The sequence below is a fragment of the Chiloscyllium punctatum genome, chromosome 39 (assembly GCF_047496795.1).
Source record: "Chiloscyllium punctatum isolate Juve2018m chromosome 39, sChiPun1.3, whole genome shotgun sequence".
In the NCBI taxonomy this organism is placed as follows: Eukaryota; Metazoa; Chordata; class Chondrichthyes; order Orectolobiformes; family Hemiscylliidae; genus Chiloscyllium; species Chiloscyllium punctatum.
This window is the reverse complement of record NC_092777.1, coordinates 52,757,278-52,776,712: the sequence shown is the minus strand read 5'-3', so window position 1 is coordinate 52,776,712 and position 19,435 is coordinate 52,757,278. Positions and strand designations below refer to the sequence as shown.

Genomic DNA, 19,435 nt, shown 5'->3' with positions numbered 1-19,435 from the left:
TCTAACAAATTCTACTCAATTTTTTATTTGTTACCAAACAGTGTAAATAATATCATTCCAGCATCAGATCAGGAATTCAGTTCCAGACTGGGCCTTTGGTAAACAGACACAAAGAAATGTCAGAGTCTCAGAATTTCAGAACGATCGTCAGTGGAGCTGTGAAAAAAACACTAGTTTGAGACTGGAGAATTGGTTCAAAAATTTGGGATAGGTTCATTGGTATTACAGAGGCAGGCAAGTCAGCTAACTTGCACTTTTTCTAGAGTCCATGCCCAAAGGAAATTGAGGTCCAACTGAGGTGAATGCTATGATTCAAACTTGAGCTGACTTAGAAACCCAGATCACTGCAACCTTCCCACTTTCTTTTGGAGCAATTGTTCAGCTGGGCACAGGTCTGTTTTCATCATTAGCCAAGAATTACAGAAGGTTTTACTTCGTATAACTGTCCTGGCTGACTATTCAGGTAAGTGAGTTGGAACCTCTCGGACTCTAGCTCAGAATTGCAGACTTCCTTTGGGAGGGATCCTGGGCCAATCGTGCAGAGCCAGCCACGTCAAGACTTCTTTATAGATCCTGATGCCCAATTCCAGTCTGCACTGCTGCAATGACCATCTGCCTTGGGCCACTTATTTCTGTGGCTTTGTTAGCTTTTACATTCTGGTTCTCTGCTGTCTTTTCATAGCTCTCCCTCCACTCAAAGACATTTACTAATTGGTTTACATACACTTAACACATGGACTCCTCTTGATTTCATCCAAGTCATTTGGTCTGGTATTGTTCATTTCATGACTGATTCTGCATCACTTTTGGGACTTTCTTCCAAAGGTCCACATTAGACTATAACGCCAGGAGGAAGTGATGGGCATATAATCCACAATTTTCAGTTCACTTGTTGTAATTAACCAAAAACCCCAATAGTACCTCAACTTCTCTAAGTTTCTGATGTTAGAAAAGTGTAACTGCAGGATGCCCCTGCTGTTGGCAGTATTCCAGCAAGTTTGATATTGTGGAGATCTGTAACACTCAAATTATCTATTCTTCCAGTTAAAAGACAAAACCAGTTTCCTCCTTATCATAAACAGAAGAGACATCATAACCCTCTGTCCAAACAGTAAACTCCCATTTTAGAATTAGAGGGGGAAAAAAAAGTTCCTTTGTCAGCAATACTTCAGAATGTAAACAAAGAATCAAAGCAGAAATATGTTCTGAGAATGTCATGTAAGAATCCTGTAGATGTGCAACTAAGATTAATTCCATCATTAAAATTTACAAAACCTGCACACATATTCTAGTAATTTACAGGAAAGGAAGCATGTACTTACAAGAAGGAAAATATTTTAGCAACATATAGTAATAAATCTTTATTTGATAATACCATACTTTTCCATGAATCCAATCCACATGGAACTTACTACATGAATTATACAGAATAACAAACACATGCAGCAAATGTTTCTCATCATCATTTTTATGTGTACAGATCAAACAAATTGCAAGTCTCTGACTTTTTTCGAACAATCATTGCAAAACATCAAAGCCTTAAATTATGTAAGTCCATTCTGAACACTTTTTACTTAAAAAGCATAGCTTTAAAGGAATTATAAGTTAAACATTCTATTAATAAAACCTTTAAAAAAGAATTACAGAAGAAATAGATCAAATCTTATCATCTGGGCAATAAGTACAAAGATACTTCAAGAATGTAGAAAAATAACTTTTGGTATGCGACATTCTATCAATAGTGTTAATAAAGCTCATTTTTTTAATACTGGTAATCGTAAAAGAATGTTAATTATGAAAGAAATATTCACGAAGTATTTACAAGGCAGCTGTACTACAGGTGAACTACGAATATTTCAATGCTTTTAAAATTGGATCCAATGTTTTTTTTGAAAGCTCTGAACTATCTGCCTGCAAATAATATCTCAAAAGAACACGGCAATATATCAAATGTGATTGATAGTCCTCTCTGCTGAATTTCCACGTCTCATGTTAACATACAAACTGGGCTGGATTTGATGGAGATCACCATGGGAGGAGCACAGTGACTGGGCCCACTTAATCACTGGAGAGGCCTAAAGTCTGGCTGTAGTGAAAATCTCCTGTGAATATGTTGGAGGCAGGAATGGGCCATGGAGGTGGGTGGGGTTAGGGGACTGACTGGTCAGCCAGTTGCCAATTAGGCTCACTAAATTTGAACCAATTTACACCAATTATCCCTGAACTTACTGGAATTTAATGATGGCTCAGGGATGACATGCAGATTTCATGGCTTTCCCCTATATGCAGAAGGTCAGCAGGCAAACCTGGTCTTTTGGGAGCTGCAGGGTGGGTCCTCCCTCTTTTAAAAGAGTACTTGGTTCCTTATCAAATGACCATTACTGGGCAGGGGTCGGTCACAGAATGTGGGCTCGAAACACCCTGCACCATCCACCTTATGATTCCCATCCCACCCTTCACTTATCCGTGGCCTGTGATCAGTGATCATCTGCCTTGCTTTAGATACATTAATAGCAGCACTCTCCTTCCAGTCTTGCACCACTTTTGAAGGAGCACAACTGACCTTTGAGTTCTTGGCAAGGTGGGGTTTCCATTCTGGTGTGTTGAACCTCAGTGAGGGCCTGTCGCCAACCCCTTCATCAGGTGCAGCTCCCTCTTGTAGCAATGTGGGTTTCCCACTTGTTCTCCAACTAATGGGCTGGACCACATCAATAGTATTTAATCCAGCCCAGTGAAAGAGATTAACCATATCACCCTGATGACGGTTATTGAGCCTGAGGGTTTATCTTCAAGTACCACCTGTTTCACACGTGTCATAATAGGTTGATTTAAAAATATCAATAATTCTGAGGACAGATAACATTCTACAGTTCAAAAGGAAATACTCAGTTGAAAAACAAAAAAGGTATTTTTCCAGTTTCCAATCTTTTTAAAAATGCTATTTTTTTGTGGAAGCCAAAAATCTTGGAAACTCAACAGGACAGGCAGCATCTGTGAATCAAGGAAAATAAGCTTCATCTTTCAGGTCTGCATATGTAATGAAAGGTTATGAGACTGGTACCTTCCTCCTTCTCTTCAGAGATGCCACTGCCATGTTTGTTGAGTGTTTCTAACATTTTGTATTTTCATTTCAGATTTCCAGCATCTGCAATATTGCTCCTTGCGATCCAATTTTAAAAAGCTATATAGTAAAAGCCTAAAACGCTGCATAATTTTGATGCTACCTTGTCTTGGAGATTTCAAAATTACATAAAGAAGGTTCAATAACTAACTCTAATCACACTAATAAAAATCTATTTTGATATAATATTGGCAACTCCACCAAAATACATTAATGGTTTATCACCAGCATTTACCGAAATGCCATTAACACTGCAATTGTTTTTATAGAACATTGGGCTAAGCAAAAAATAAGTTGGATTTTGTAGATAAAATGAAAGAATACATTGAGATAACTATTTAAAAAAAAGATTATTCAAAAACTAACCTAGTGCATCAAGCAATTTATTGCATTATGATGGATCATTTATAAGTGAAAGAAATCAGAGGACGACAAGTAAAAACAAAGATATAGATTCTTGAACCTCTTCTGGCATTCAGTAAAATGGATAAACTGTCCCTTAAAACTATTCATCCACAATTTCCCCATGTCCTCCATCCTCCATTACCATAGCTAAAAAACCTTGATTGTTGCTGACTGCAAGCGTCATTAAATCCCTACCTTTTGGATCTTTGCATCTGTGCTTTTTTGTCCAGTAGCGATCTCTCACCACAGCCATCCGCAAAGAACAAGATGATGAGGAACACTCCATTTTTCCACACATCAACCATTTGCGATCAGGTTTTAAGGACTCCAGGCTTTTAATAGGGAGATCAGTGAGTGACTGAATGGGTGTTTGGTTAAATCGGGTGGGATAGGATGTCTCATGGTAAGGTAGACTCTGCCTTTACTAACTTGTGCCAGAATTCAACAACAGGAGAACATTACTGTTTGTATCTGGGTAAGCATCACACAAGAGGCAGTGCAATGTGCGTGTGGATCAGGACTTCCAAAAGATCCTGATATGCAACAGCGGCAAGTATCTCAATATTCATGATGCTGGTGTCAAAAGATCTGGCCCAATATTTTTAAGACTACAAGAAAGAGTTCATTTCATCTAATCTTTTCAATCCAAATATCATTTAAAATAAGTAGTTGAGTAATTTCTGAATTTTACAGACTTGATTTTAGCTGAATTTCAATACGCAAAAAGTAAAATATTAAAAAATTGTAAACTGCTTATCTTAGCAATTCCATGGGCAAAATATCTTTTAACTATTTATCAATTATACATACCAGACAAAGTATCTTTGCAGGATGCAATGTTTAACTAAAGTTTGATTAGGAAACATTATAGTTATGTAATAATTAGAAAGAAGAAAACAAATGGTCCCTACTGTGAATTAATCATTGTTTTTGTTTTTGAGACTGCAGATTCAAATGTTTTATTAAAATTTATGTTCTCGTGATATATCGGTGTCACTGGTTAGGCCAGCATTAATTGCCCTGGAGAAGGCCTATTGAGCTGCCTTCGTGAACTGCTGCATTTCTTTTGTGGTGCACACACACTCAGTGCTGTCAGGAAGGGAGCTCCAGGATATTCACTGAGCAATAGTGGGATAAAAAAAAGAAGTGTGGTGTGGAAGGAATCTTGATGCATTGCTGCAGTGCATTTTGTAGATTGTACACACAGATACCACTCCATGATGGTGGCGAAGGGAGTAAATGTTAAAGGTGACGGAAATGGTGCTGATCCAATGGTCTGTTTTGGCTGATGGTGTCAAGCTTCCCGAATGCTGTTAGAGCTGCACTCATCCAGTTAAGTTGAGAGTACTCCATGACACAGTATTCCATCACACTCCTGATTTTTGCCCTGTTGTAGTGAACAGAATTTGGCAAGTCAGGAAGGGAGTTACTCAGAATCCAAGTTTTGAAGTTGTTTTTATTGGCACAGTATTTATGTAGCTGGACCAGTTCAGTTTCTGGTCAACGGTAACTTCCAAAATGTTGATAGTAATGAAATTCAATTATGGTAGGAAATTCAATAGGTGTCATTGATTGTCAAGGGGAGATGGTTAAACTCTGTCTTGCTGGAGACAGTTATTGCTTGGCACTTGTATGGCGCTAATGTTACTTGTCACTTATCTGCCCAAGTTGGAATGCTGTCAAAGTCTTGCTACACATGGCTTCAGTATTTGAGGAGTAATAAATGGTGCTAAACATTGTACAGTCATCAGCAACCATTCCTATTTCTGACCTTATAATGGAGGATAACTCGATTGATGGGATGAATATCTTCTTTCTCTATTGAGGCTAAGGATTCTAGTTATTATGTTACAGTTGTGCAGTTATAATGCTGTTCTCAGCTGTCATAAATTTAAATAATAAAGCTATTTTGATATCTGCTAATTGGAAATCTTGCTTGGAGAGAAACATTTAAAAAAGACATCACACTGGTGTAACAAACATGGCTCTGGGAGGACCTCCCTAAACCTTTTTGATTCTCCATCTTCAATCTTTACAATACTTCTTCGAACCAAGTTTTGGTCACCTGTCTCCTGAAGGGCTCATTAAATTGTCTAACAACATTCCACACAAGTGCCCGGGACTGTTTAATATGTTACATAAAAAATTTAAATGTTAATTGTTGTGGTGGGATGGGGAATGATGCTGGGAAAAGGAAAAGAAAGGTTTAATCTGTATCTGGCAGCATTATCTGCACAAAGTGCTGGAAGCAAATGCTGGGTGCCTAGCAATAACAAGAGTTCCATTCCCAATATAAACATCTCTTGCTGAACACAAAAAAAGTTTAAAGAAAAAGAAAGTTTAGATGATCACAATACCCATTATAATTAAGGCCTTAATGATAATCAATATCATGGCTCATAGTTGGTTAATATTTTACTGTTGTATGTTATGATGACAACCATTATGGAAGAAAGAAGAAATATAACTTGCAAAAGGAATAAATATTCAAACTCTTTCAGCATTGATTACCTTTCAGCTTACGACATATTTCTATCATGCAAAGTCTAAAATTGCAATATTAAGTTATCAAGGCAGACTTATTAAATTAGATAAAGAATAGAGTCTGCAATTCTTAAAAACAACAGCACTTCCGAATAAAATGGAGAGGTGTGTTGTTTCTGGACATGAATGCAAATGCACTACTCTAGGCCTTCAAGGGTGAAAAATACTTACAAATAAGTGGAGGAGTCAATCCTCACATTTAACACAGACTATACCAAATACTTTCAATGCTGCAGCTTTCTAAAACAAACCAAAGTGCATTTCAAATTCTAGTCAGAGAAATGCACACTGTACAGCTGATGCCAAAATGCAAGAAAAGTATATGCCATGTTACATACAGGTAACACCACACAGTAAGCAAACAGACCTGCGATATTGGACAGAAGAAATTTGGGTTACATTTTTCATATTATAGACAACACTTATATGTGAATTTTCAGATGAAGAGTGAGTTTGATGGAATAAAATTATGGATCCTCTACATCCAGAAACTCTTTCTTGGGTTGATTTACACCTCGGTACCATGCACAGGAGTCATCGCTCCTCTTAACGCAAGAATAGTGCTTGGACTGACGTCCATTAATGCTTTTCCCGGTCACCCAGTCTGTCCACAGGCACTCACTTCGAGAGGTAATGTAGCAAGGAATGGATGGACATCTGATAATCTAATGAGGAAAAGAGCAAACAGATTTGTGTGAAATTAGTAAATTCGCAATGATAACATTTATTTGATTGCTATGCATATAGTTTGTTAACATAGCTAACCTGGAGCAGTACTGCATTTAAGAAATTGGTATAGGTCATATGACTCAGCCTACTCTGCTGTTTGCTAAAATCATAGTTGATCATCTATCTCAATTCCACTTCCCCACCAGCTGACCTCAGTCATTAAACTTCACTCTGCAGTGGTCATTCACAGCATTCTTATCCGTTCTGATGAAAAAGTCATTGATCTGAAATGCCAACTCACTTTCTCTCTCCGCAGTTGCTCGGCCTTGCTGAGGATTTACAACATCTTCGGATTTTAAAATGTTCTTGTCACTGGTATCTTGACATCAATTATGGCAGAAGTGGTGAGAAGGCTGGGCTCCTCGCTTTATGATAGATTGGTCGCCTATTGGATAGGCTTCCTTCCCCACCACTACACAACCACCATCTGCCCCAGCAGGAGTCCCACATGCAGCAGGGACTGTTAGGCTCTTGGGTGCATGCAAGTTAAGATTATGGCCATTTAACTGGGTTCACAAATAACTCCATTTTGGTGCTGGTGGTGAGGATTAGAGATCTTCAAAGCCTTACATGCTTGCACAAGTCATAAACAGCAAATCCAACAAGACATTCTGGATAAATATTCAGGTGGCTTAGTCGTATCATTGGTGGACCGTTAATCCAGAAAGCCAGGTTATGACCAGGGGTTTGCATCCTGCCATGACAAACAGCAATTTTTGAATTCAATAACAAAAACTCTGAAATTAAGAGTCTAATAATGACCATGAATCAATTTGCTGATTGTTAGGGAAACCCATTTGATTCAGTAATGTCCTTCAGGGAAGGAAACTGCCATCCTGACCTGGTCTGGCCTGGCCTACATGTGACTCCAGACCCATAGTAATGTGGTTGACTCTCAACTGCACTCTGGGCAATTAGGGATGGACAGCAAATGCTGGTCTAGCGAGCAACACCCCCATCCCATGAACAAAACAAGAAACTGGCATTTATCTATAATCTTTTATCTACTCAAATGTTCTGAAATACTTCATTGTAAATTTAAATCTAGTGAAGTCAGTAACTTATTATCAGGACAAACACAGCACAGTAATGAGATAAATGGTCATAAATCGGTTTTTGATGGCTGGAGCTGGATGCTGGTTCAAACATAGAAAATATCACATTGTATTTGTTTCAAAGAATCATAGAATCCCTACAGTGTGGAAACAGGCCATTTAGCTGAACAAGTCCACACCAACCCTCTGAAGAGTATCCCATTCAGACCCATTCCCCTACTCTATTACCCTACATTCCCTATAATTAATGCACTTAACCTACCACATCCCTGAACACTATGGGCAACTAAGTATGGTCAATTCACCTAACTTGCACATCTTTGAACTGTGGGAGGACACCGGAGCAGCCAGAGGAAACCCATGCAGAAACGGGGAGAATGTGCAAACTCCACACAGATGGTCTCCTGAGGCTGCAAACAAACCTGGGTCCCTGGCACTGTAAGGTGGCAGTGCTAACCACTGAGCCACCATTTACGTCTCCTGGTCAGTACGAGAGTAGAGCTTTAAAGAGACGTGGTCATGATATCATCACTGCATCATAGCATGTGACCTAACAGCATAAAGATTTTATATTCTCTTCCCCTGGATCAACTGATGCAAGACATGCTACTGGAAGGAGGGGCCTATGTTGTAACACTATAGCTTAGCATTAGCTCAGCCGCTTGTGCCTGCAGAATTGTTTGTACGTAACAGTTCGATTTGAAAATGTCGATTGGATACTTCAGTTTCATGATATCCATGTCCAGTTTCCTCATTTTTACGGAATGACTAACACAGTTACAATAGGTAAAACACCCAACTGGAAACAAACTCACACAATGCCCTCATCTTTGCATGACGAGGGCCTCTGTTTAACACCTCATCCGACAGCATAACACTACCCTCAGCACTGTGCACAAGAACGAGCCTAGACTATATCTCGACTCTGGTGAGGGCGTTACCATTGAATCAATTAGAATGCTAAGAGCCTTTACAAGACCAATTTAGAAAGGTGTGGACACTAACTGCAGATGGTGAACAAAAATGTTAAGAGCATTTCCAAAAGATTATATTGAGGATTAAGGGGCATGGAAAATTGTTTGTCAGCGTTCCCAATGACTGTGGAGCAAATATAAACGCAGCTGGCAAAAAAAAGTGAAAACAAAATAAATGAGGAAGAAATCCAATCTACGGGAAAGCTTCCAGTTGAAACCAGTGGCAATCTCAACATCTTAAAGAGTATCACACAGTATAACAAATCATAACATTTTAACATTGGGCTTAATCCATGGGCCTACAGACTCGGTGTCTCAAGGACCCATTCAAATGTGGGCCACATGTCAGTTTGGTGGCCACGGGAAACGATGTGCAAGCCATGTTCATCTGGGTCTAACACAATAAATTATTTTGCTACAGCTCAGCTGTAGAATGCATGGTCCATTCCTGATAGAAAGGACATTACATGTTGAGCTCATCTCTCTTAGACTGGATGCTTCAAATTATATGACAAGTTGGTCCATATTGCCAGGTGTGACAGAAATGAAGTCTGTTCTACAGATGTACACGCATACAAAATCTTGGGCCTGAAGCTTACTTCTGACTCAGTTGTGTCAAGTTGTTTGGAGGGATTCTCACCATAAGGCCAAACAAGATTCCTAGTCGTATTCACCAAACACTTCATTAACTACCTATCCAGCCCTCCTGTCTGATTATAGCCCTATCGTAATTCCACATGGTACTCCCAGGGAAACCCACCACTCACCAAATATCTGTCGAAAAGACCAACAACCCCTGCACTCGCACCACACTTAAAAGGATGATGTATAATCTGGAATTCTGAAACTGCTCCTCTTGCTCAAGGACAGAGTTGGAAGATGTCGGAGATGGGGATAATGGCACCACAATTCCCTCAACAGAGCTGGAGGTTTTGATCAACAGGGCTGGTGCAAAAGGAGAGAGGGTTCTCTTCCCGGGGACCAGTAGTACAGGCTGTGACACCAGACCCTATCACCTGGCTCGATGTTAAAGCAGTGTTCACTGTTCAGAGGAAGAGTCAGCAGTGCCATCAGCAAGTCAATGAAACTCTCTGACCCTGCAGGGTAAGTGCCACAACCTTCTCTGTGCATGCACACACTATCTCTGCTGCTGCACTCACCTCAGTCTAAGTGATGTACCACTCTCACTATTGCCTACAACATCTTTCTTTATTCGCTTTCATATCCGCCACAACCTTCCCTGATATGGTCATCACTGCATGCACACCCACTCCCTCAGACACCTTGGAAAAAAAGTGAGGACCACAGATGCTGGAGATCAGAGTCAAGAGAATGTGATGTTAGCAAAGCACAGCAGGTCAGGCAGCATCCAAAGAGCAGGGGGAAAGAAAATGTGGCATTTCGGGCATAAGCCCCTCAAGGATGAGGCTTGTGGGCCAGGGAGGCTGATCGATAAATGGGAAGGGAGTGGGGCTTGGTGGGGGCTGGGGGCGGGTAGCTAAGAATATGATAGGTAGATGAAGGTGGGAGGGAAAAATGATAGGTCAGAGAGGAGTGTGGAGCAGATAGGTGGGAAGGAAGATGGACAAGTCAAGTCAAGAAGGCATGCAGAAACTGCAGCCAACATTTGACCACCTGAATTTCTTAACTGTTTTGAAAGAAAAAAAGTTTCACTAACCCAAAAAAAGGAAAAAAAAAGTTAAGATACAAATGAATTTTGTGGTTGCCAAACTTAATTTCAACAGAACCATTTAGATCAGAAAGATCTTACCTTTCACTCAAGTCTATGTTCAATGAACTGATGTCAGCACTGAAGCTAATGACAAGATTGTCATCCACAGCACAATGTTTAGGTTATCCAATGGGGTAACCAGGTAGCCATAGAAGTCTGCTCACAATTTCCTTCTCACAGCACCAGGGACCCAGGTTCGTTTCCAGCCTTGGGATACTTTCTTGCTGTGTCTGTGTGGGTTTCCTCCAGGAGCTCTGGTTTCCTCCCACAATCCAAAGATGTGCAGGTTAGGTGAATTGGCCACGCTAAATTGCCCATAGTGTTCAGGGATGGAAAGGTTAGGTGCATGAATCAGGGGTAAATGTAGGACAATAGGTCTGGGTGGGATACTCTGAGGGTCGGTGTTGACTTGTTGGGCCGAAGGGCCTGTTTCTACACAGAGGAATTCTAATTCTACTTGTAAACATAGCATCTTGCGTTTTACAATAATTTTGATTTTAGGTTTTGATGAAACCTCCACATGGAGAAATCACTGTCCCAAATGTAATATTCTGACTGACTATCTGAATGTATAAAATAATTACAGCCATTTGCATATCCTCCAATTTACAGAAAGATAAATGGAGGAACCAATCTAAATCAAGATGCACCAACCTTTAAAGCTCATGAGGAAATCATGATCCAAATAATATTTTCATTACTGATCACTTTCTTGATGATTGTATCATTTGTATTCTCTTACCTTACAATCACATCCCATTTGGTATCTCTGGTTCAGGCTTTTCTTCTGTGTGGGAGTTAACATGTCCCATTGCTTAATAAAATCACAGAGTGTGATTAACATCTTTCCATCTTCACCCAGTTTACCTATGGACATATAAAAATAAAAGCCATTGTCCTTATTGTTTTATGATTTGTACAAATTGTAAAAGAAAACATTTTAAGCCAAGTCGTGAATGATTCACAGTTACTAATCTGGGAATTTGAATTTGAACGATTTTGGATACCTGAATTGGATTTTCTCAAAAAGATAATGAAAGGACATGAGGATAGTTATCTTAAACAAGGAATTTCTTTAGAGCAGTCAAAATGTCTTGTGATAACTGCATGTTTTTGGAAATCATCTGTCTGGATTTATAACATCAGGCTTCAGTTTCAGATATTATTTTGAAATAGTTGATAAGAAAACTGCTAATAAAAAGACAAATTCGCAGCTCAGCTTTCCTGTTCCTGGAAAACAGGCCTTATTGTGTTGGGACCTTAGCCAGTTGTTTCCAGAAGAGAAGACTGAAAAAAAAACTTGACAACATTTCCTGAAAGACTGCATCTGTGGCAACTGTCTGTGTTCAGCAACATTTGTCTTTGTGCATCACCATATCTGCCATCCCAATATTCCAAACGGAGGAACAAGGATTGGAGTAGGCCATTTAGTCAGAGTTCATAAGGTGATAGAGAGTGAGCAGGACTTTTTTTTTTAAAAAAGTTGCTGCATAGTCATATTTGTGAAGCTTACATAGAACATTGTAGGATACCATGATCTCTCTTTGCAATCTCTTCCTACTTATACAATGTACTTATATTTTATTATTCTAGTCAAAATGAATAATTTCACATTTTCCATACTGTACTATATTTGCCAGATCTTTGCCCAATCTCTTTTGTACCCTCCATATGCGTTCTTCATAACTTACTTTCTTTACTTTTCTTTGTGTCAACAAATTTGGAAACCATCAAAGTCACTTACGGACTTAAAAACTTTTGGATACCATGACTTAATCTTTTCAACCTGAAAAAAAGACCCATATATGCCTACTCTTTGCTTCCTGGACAACCTTCTATCTACTCCATCATGCTACTCCAATGTGCTTTGTTTTCCCACAATCTTTGAAAAATGTCCTTTTCAAATGCGCTCTGGAAACTTAAGTGCAGTTCAGTCATCCATTTCCCTTTATCCACATGTTACTTCCATAAAGTCATTGGATAACTTGGTCAAATATGATTTCCTTTTCTCAAAAAGGAGTGAATACCTTGAACACTTCAAAGTGACCTGCTGTAACGTCTTTACTCTTATTATCGAACATTTTTTCAACTGACAGCTGTCAAGGAACGTGAGGAGTTTTCTGTGTTCTGACTCCCTACATTTTTGAATCAAGGAATTATGTTTGCTATCTTCCAATCTAATGGGACATTTCCAGAGCAGGGGGACGTTTTGGAAAATTAAAACCTATGCAGCAATCTCACTTGACACTTCTGTTAACATCCGAGGATGAAAACCACCAGGTCCCAGGCACTTGCCAACTCACGTTGCCAACAATTTACTCAATGCCGCTTCCCTGATGAGTGTAATTTTCCTCATTTCCTCCCTCCCTTTCATTTCCTCATTTGTAGCTTCTTGTGGAATGTTGCTTTGAACCTCTGCAGTGAAGACTGATGCAAAAATCGTTTATTTTCAAAATATTTAGGAAAACTCTAATTCTGTTTTTATACTTCTGGGAACCCCTATCATATTGGCATTCAAAACGAAAATTTATTGACCAAAATCAATTTTTCTTTTGTTAAGGGAATCTCTGGAGAGGTGATAAAACAAAAATCAGAGAAACATCCATTCAGCAAGAACTAAGAATTCTACAAACTTTGCTACTTTGATGATAGAAGACATCAACTAACAGCAGTGCGCTCAAGTTCAATTAGAAGAACTCCAACACTCTAAGCTACATATTCTTTATTTTCTTATTATACTGGTCCATCCCACTTCTTTCAAACTTGATTGACATCCAACATGAGCAGTACCTTGGGGTTAATAAGTAATAAAATTCCTCTTTCCACACAAGGAAGTCTTGCAATTGCACTTAATTAGTTCTGTGTTATTTCAAATGTTAAAAAGGAAATTCAAATCTTTGTTGTGACTGGCCTTGCAGGTTGAAACAAGGGAAGCTGATGGGCCCCTTATTTGGTCATAAAGATGCCAGAAGCACTGTATAATAGTTCAGGACCTTACTTACAGCCCATGTTCAGACACAGTCACAACAACTGGATTCCAGGGGCAAGGGGTGTGTGACTGCAAGGAGAAAACATTGACAAAAGCTTTTCATTGAGTTTGGCACCAAGGAATGCAAAATCCTCCCACCCCAACACCCCTCCACTGAAATATACAGGGATATGGGAAAAACATGGAACAAAGGATGGTAGTTCCTGGAGATCAAACATCTCAGCCCCATGACAGTGCCCTGAGGAATTTCCAGAATGTACTAACTTTGTTAAACTATTTCAACTCTTCTCCCTCAACCTACTAGACTGATAGAATCAGGAGCAATTGAAGGATTCAAAAAGGGAATTGGATTATTTTCTGAAAAGGAGGAATGCTCTTGAAGATGGTGGAGAAGGTGAGACAATGGGACTAAAGGATTTCCTCATTCAGAGAGCTGCTACAGACAAGACGGGCCAAATTGTCTCTTTAATGAAGCAAAATGGTATTATGCTGTGATTCTGCGAAGTACCTGACATCGCTGTTTGTGGGCCAGGAACAGCAGTAATGTTTTCCTCAGGCTCAACATAATCCCTCTCCTCAGTGATTTGTCCGTGTTTTTTAAAATGGAACCACCATTAGACCTCCCATTCTCTTGGGATTTGGATGTCTACCTACTTTCCTTCATTATCCCAGCATGCCTCTCAGCTTGAGGAGACTTTGACCCATGAAGCAGACACCTTGTCCAGAAGGCCTCTGTCAGCCAAGCTACCTGTGGCCGAAAATAATTCTTAGAAAGGAATTCTCCCAGTTAAGTTCTGCAGGACATTTGGGAAATCCATTTTTCCAAACCTCTAATCTCATCACAACGCCCTACAGCCCACCCAGAATTGAACTTACTTCCAGGCTAATTACTTTATAATTACAAAAATACAGAGTCTTTCACATTGCTTTAATTTGACTGAGTAAAACTTACATTTGTTACTCTGTTAAAAAGTAACAGTAGATTCATTTTTCTGGAACAAATTAGCCACTCTATAATTGTTGTTTCTCTTTGACTTTGTCTACATCCCACATTTGTGAAAGATCACATATCTGACTTGTTCATTTCATTGGAAGTATGATGCGCTGTATAAAAATATCTCTCTCCAGAGAGTTTTGTTTCTCTATTTTGTTGTTTGCTCCAAAAATAGTTTTACAGAATATATGCATAGTTAAATCATCTAACTAGTGATTCGAACATGTGCAATCTAATATTGTATTCCAAAACAGTATAATGTAATGTGTTTTTAAAAAGCAACATGATCATACTATCTTTTAAGATAGAGAATGTCTTAAGGCAATGTCAATTCCCAACTTTACTCCACTGAATGTGTAAGTAGGCAACAGCTCACTAAGTTCCTGTTGAAGTGATCCTCTGCTTATTAGCAAAAGCTGGACAATTAGTCAATTTATTTTCTCTCCCTCTCTCTCCTTACTTGGTGTCTGTTTTATAAATGAGGTTTTGAATGATTATGCTTTGGGACGGTCTGTAAATTTATGGTAAAATGTAGGAAAGAAGAAGAGGGTCATGCAATCTGTTCAAAATGTTACTGAGAGCAAACTGTCTGGCCTTTACATCGATGATGATATGGGGACCAAGCGGTTTTATTGGGGAGGTGGTGCAAGGTGCTCACATTGTAAAAATGGCAGGGGACAGATACTTAATCTCCAAAGTCCCAGGAAGGTTTAAGAATGTTAGGTTCTGTAAATGATTTTTCTTTAACTGTTCATTTAATTTCAAGAAGAATTAGGTTCACAGTAGAAAGGTTGGCTGATCATACCAGCACATGTGATTCATATTCCTGTGAAGTAGCAGTTGATAGAAGGCATTGCATCAGAAGCTATCGATTATATGTCAGGCCTGGGAATCTAGTAGGTCTCAAAACAGCAAGAGTTAGACTGCAAATCGACACAGCAGGTCCATGTGGTTCACAGTGCAAGAGTTTGCACTCAAATTGAAAATAATAAAATTATCAAGGTTTCAAACAGGGCTGGAAGATTCATCCAGCTTGAGCTAAAAGGGATAAACTCCAGAAGAACCCTCACTATGAAAGATATTTCTAGGATTAAATATTACCAGACAGGGAAAGGAAAATAATGGAAGTATCCACTTCAGGAGCTTAAGGACAACTTTGGACGGATTCTAGGAGGTTTTAATAGATATTTGAAGAACAAGAGTAAAATATAATTATGGCAGGTGATTTTTGGCTATTTTGAAGTGTTAAATGGAGGAACTTTTCTGTAGTTTAAAGCATAAATTGCCTTCTGAAATAGTATTTAGTCCTTGATGCTTTTAGTTTGTACAGGGAGGTTCTTAAAACTTGAAATCTTATGTGATCCTTTCAGTTGATTACTAGGAATTCAACCTTAAAAGCTATTCGTACTAGTTTCTAAGAATCTCATAACATCTGTATTCCACTTTCCCAAACTCAGCGTATTAGAGATATACAACACATCTATTCCCACCTGCCCGCACCCGGCCTATATCCCTCCAAACCATTCCTATTTATGTACCCATCAAGATGCCTTGTAAATGTTACAATTATACTCATCTCCACTACTTCCTCTTGCAGCTCATTCCATACACGCACCACCCTCTGCATGAGAAAGTTGCCCCTTAAGTCCCTTTTATATCTTTCCCCTCTCACCCTAAATCTATGCCCTCTAGTTGCCCCACCCCAGGGAAAAAGCTTTGACTTTATTTATTCTATCCATGTTCCTCATGATTTTGTAAACTTCTATAAGGTCACCCCTCAGCCTCAAATGCTCAAAAGGAAAAACAGCCCCAGTCTCTTCAACCTCTCCCTATAGCTCAAATCTTCCAACCCTGGCAACATCCATGCTTTTACTGTAAAAATTGGGGTGGCACAGTGGTTAGCACTGCTACCTCACAACGCCAGAGACCCGGGTTCAATTCCTGCCTCAGGCAACTGAGGGTGTGGAGTTTGTACATTCTGTGTCTGCATTGGTTTCCTCCCACAGTCCAAAAATGTGCAGGTTAGGTGAATTGGCCATGCTAAATTGCCAGTAGTGTTAGGTGAAGAGGGGAATGGGTCTGGGTGGGTTGCTCTTTGGAGGGTCGGTGTGGACTTGTTGGGCTGAAGGGCCTGTTTCCACACTAAGTAATCTAATCTATATATTTTCTGAACCCTTTCAAGTTTCACAACATCGTTCCGATAGGAAGGAGAACAGAATTGCACACAATATTCCAAAAGTGGCCGAACAAATGTCCTATACAGCCGCAACATGATCTCCCAACTCCTGTACTCAATACTCTGATCAACAAAGGAAAGCATACCAAATGCCTTCTTCACTATCCTATCTACTTGCGATTTCACTTTCAAGGATGACAATTGGCCAAACTGAAAAGTTCAACTCAACTGGCTTTCCAGATCGCTTTAAACTCAAATATTCTTGCAGAAGTTTCAAAATGAATAGATGTACGCTACCTGTAATTAAGTATTCTTTTTTCCCATTTGTTTCAAGCGTGACTCCACACACCGCTGATGAAGTGGCAGTGAAAATATATTCAATGTTGTGCTCTGGTCCTTTGAACATCTGGAAACAATGGAAGTTGCCTGTTAAAATTATCGTAACTGAAAATATTAAAGAGGTTTAAAAATTGTTAGAATGTAGCTCATTACTTGGATATAGTGATCAGCTGTTTTCCATTAAAAAGTTATCAATTTTGATACTTTATTGCCCCTGGTTTCTAATGCAGAAGTAGAATATTACAGATGCTGGGAAGCTGAAATAAAAACAGAATATGTTGCAAAAACCTAGGAGGTCAGGCAGCCTTGTGGAGAGAGAAACAGCTAAGGTTTATTGTCTTAAAACATTAACTCTGCTTTCGTCCTCAAATGTTGACTGATCTGTTAAGTATTTCCAGAGTACACTATTTTTAGTTCAAGATTTATTATTTTTCTCTGTAAAATATACAAAATCTTGGCTTGTGGTAATTCTAGTTTTTTTGTACACTTCAAAAAGTTTACTTAAAATTCCAGAGAGAGTAACAGTCGTCCTATTTTGATGAATGATTGTGCGTGATTTTCATGATTGCTGGATGAATCGCTAATGAAATGCAATCAATTCAAAAACATTAAGAATTTGTGGAATCATCAGCTAAGCTTGTGGGTATCCAGACATGTATGACAATTTAGAAGAATAGCAAAAATTATATACCTAACCATTAAGGCTGCTGTTGTAGCTAACTAGCATAATTATCCAGTTTAATTGATAATATTATTTGCAATTGGGGTTTCAAATGCAATTTCCTTCATACTCACTAAAATTAGAAAATTAATTTTAATGTAGCACCTTAATTTATTTTGTCTATCTTGATATTTCTGTTCTAGATCTGGATATCTGGCATTAAAAAGATTAACAGCTAACAGATGATATGTCTTTCTCAGCAGAACCAAAATACTCTAGAATCTGCCATTTGTGAATGATAGGTTTTTTTGAGCGTTTTCCCAGGGATTCGATAGCAACATCCATCGAACGCTACCTTGATAAAATATCACTGTGATAATGTACACGCAACAGAATTTGTGCATGAGAAAAGCCTGAGGATCGATATTGTCATTTTAAACCAGATCGTGGAGAATGGAGAAATGGTACATAATTGAAATTGACATGGGTGGATAATATCAGCAGTCAGCTATCTGACTGAAAACTTACTTCTTTCTTATAAAACACAATCCGAAGTACAAAGGAGCAGGTTCTAAGAAACCACCGGGCATATTAAAATAAGGACACTTGGAACTTTATTGCACGTTAAAAGGACTACAGGATATTGTCATTTTGTGTGATTTATTTATATTATTTTATATTGTATTTGATTTATTTAAAAAGAAAAAAGGGAATCAGTTATTGTCTGCTATGGGTCTAAAGAGATGCTGGAGACCTAATGCAATGAGGCAAACAATGATGGATATATTAATCAAGGGTTAGTGAGGTGTGAATGTGCAAGGAAGAACATCCTAATCAACTGGATGTCAGAAAAGCCTCCAGGCCTTGCAGGGTGGCATAGACCTGTGATGGCACACGTCCCTCAGGATTACCTGACAAGTACACAGTGCACCACTGAACGGAGCGATTCTATAAGACATGGTGGCCACTTCTAAATTATACAGACACGGAACTGTCAGCGGTATTGATTAAGGCCTTTATATAGCCACAAGGGCTGTATATGGTGGTCTGGGGACCAGGCCGGGGGTGGGGGAATGGGGGAAAGGTGCGTAGTAAATACGGGTAGAATTACTGTTGCTCTTGTGGACAGGAGCCTTTGAGGTGTGACAAGTGGAGCAATGTAATATAAATATAGTACAACATAGTGTCATTTAATTTTTGTGGATTGTAATTTAATTTAGGGTTATCGCATTTAATTTCAGTCTGTGCTAATTTGGTTTAAATTAAGTAAATAGGAGTTGCCTGTATCTTGGAGAATAGGCAGTTTATTGTTAACGTTACTATAATAACAATAGTACAATATCATTTCTACTTTTCTGTACTTTTATAATTTTGTTTTTTATGGTTTGTGTTTTTGTATAAAAGGGAAAGTTTTCTTCAATTAAATATATACATTAAAAAAAAGGTGTGAATGAATTGTATAAATGTGGGGAGCAAGTAATCAACCCCAATCATGGTCCAGGAGATGGTGGGTCCTTCAAGCCATATGAGCACAAAGGCGGCAGGGTTGATTGACACCATTAGCCTTGACTTTCAGGAGATTTGAGAACCATAAGCGCACAGTCCTTTGAATGGAACATTTTACCCTGATCTCCTTTCCCCATGTCTGCTCCAAGTCTGGCATCACCTCATAGCTATCCAGGTCCATACCACCCTACAAACCAGGTAAGTCTGAAA

The 19,435-nt window shown here is 38.9% G+C and overlaps 1 protein-coding gene across 1 annotated transcript in view; it reads right to left on the bottom strand.

The window, feature by feature from the left end:
• Positions 1–1,335: 1,335 nt before the first annotated feature.
• The window catches only part of timp2a (TIMP metallopeptidase inhibitor 2a), an 81,357-nt gene continuing 63,257 nt past the window's right edge, over positions 1,336–19,435 (bottom strand). The window contains exons 3-5 of the mRNA XM_072558711.1: positions 17,017–17,125; positions 11,303–11,427; positions 1,336–6,735 (exon numbers count right to left, since the gene is read on the bottom strand). Coding sequence (XP_072414812.1) covers positions 6,538–6,735; positions 11,303–11,427; positions 17,017–17,125 — 432 coding nt within the window. The 3' untranslated portion in view covers positions 1,336–6,537. The remainder of the gene's footprint in view (positions 6,736–11,302; positions 11,428–17,016; positions 17,126–19,435) is intronic.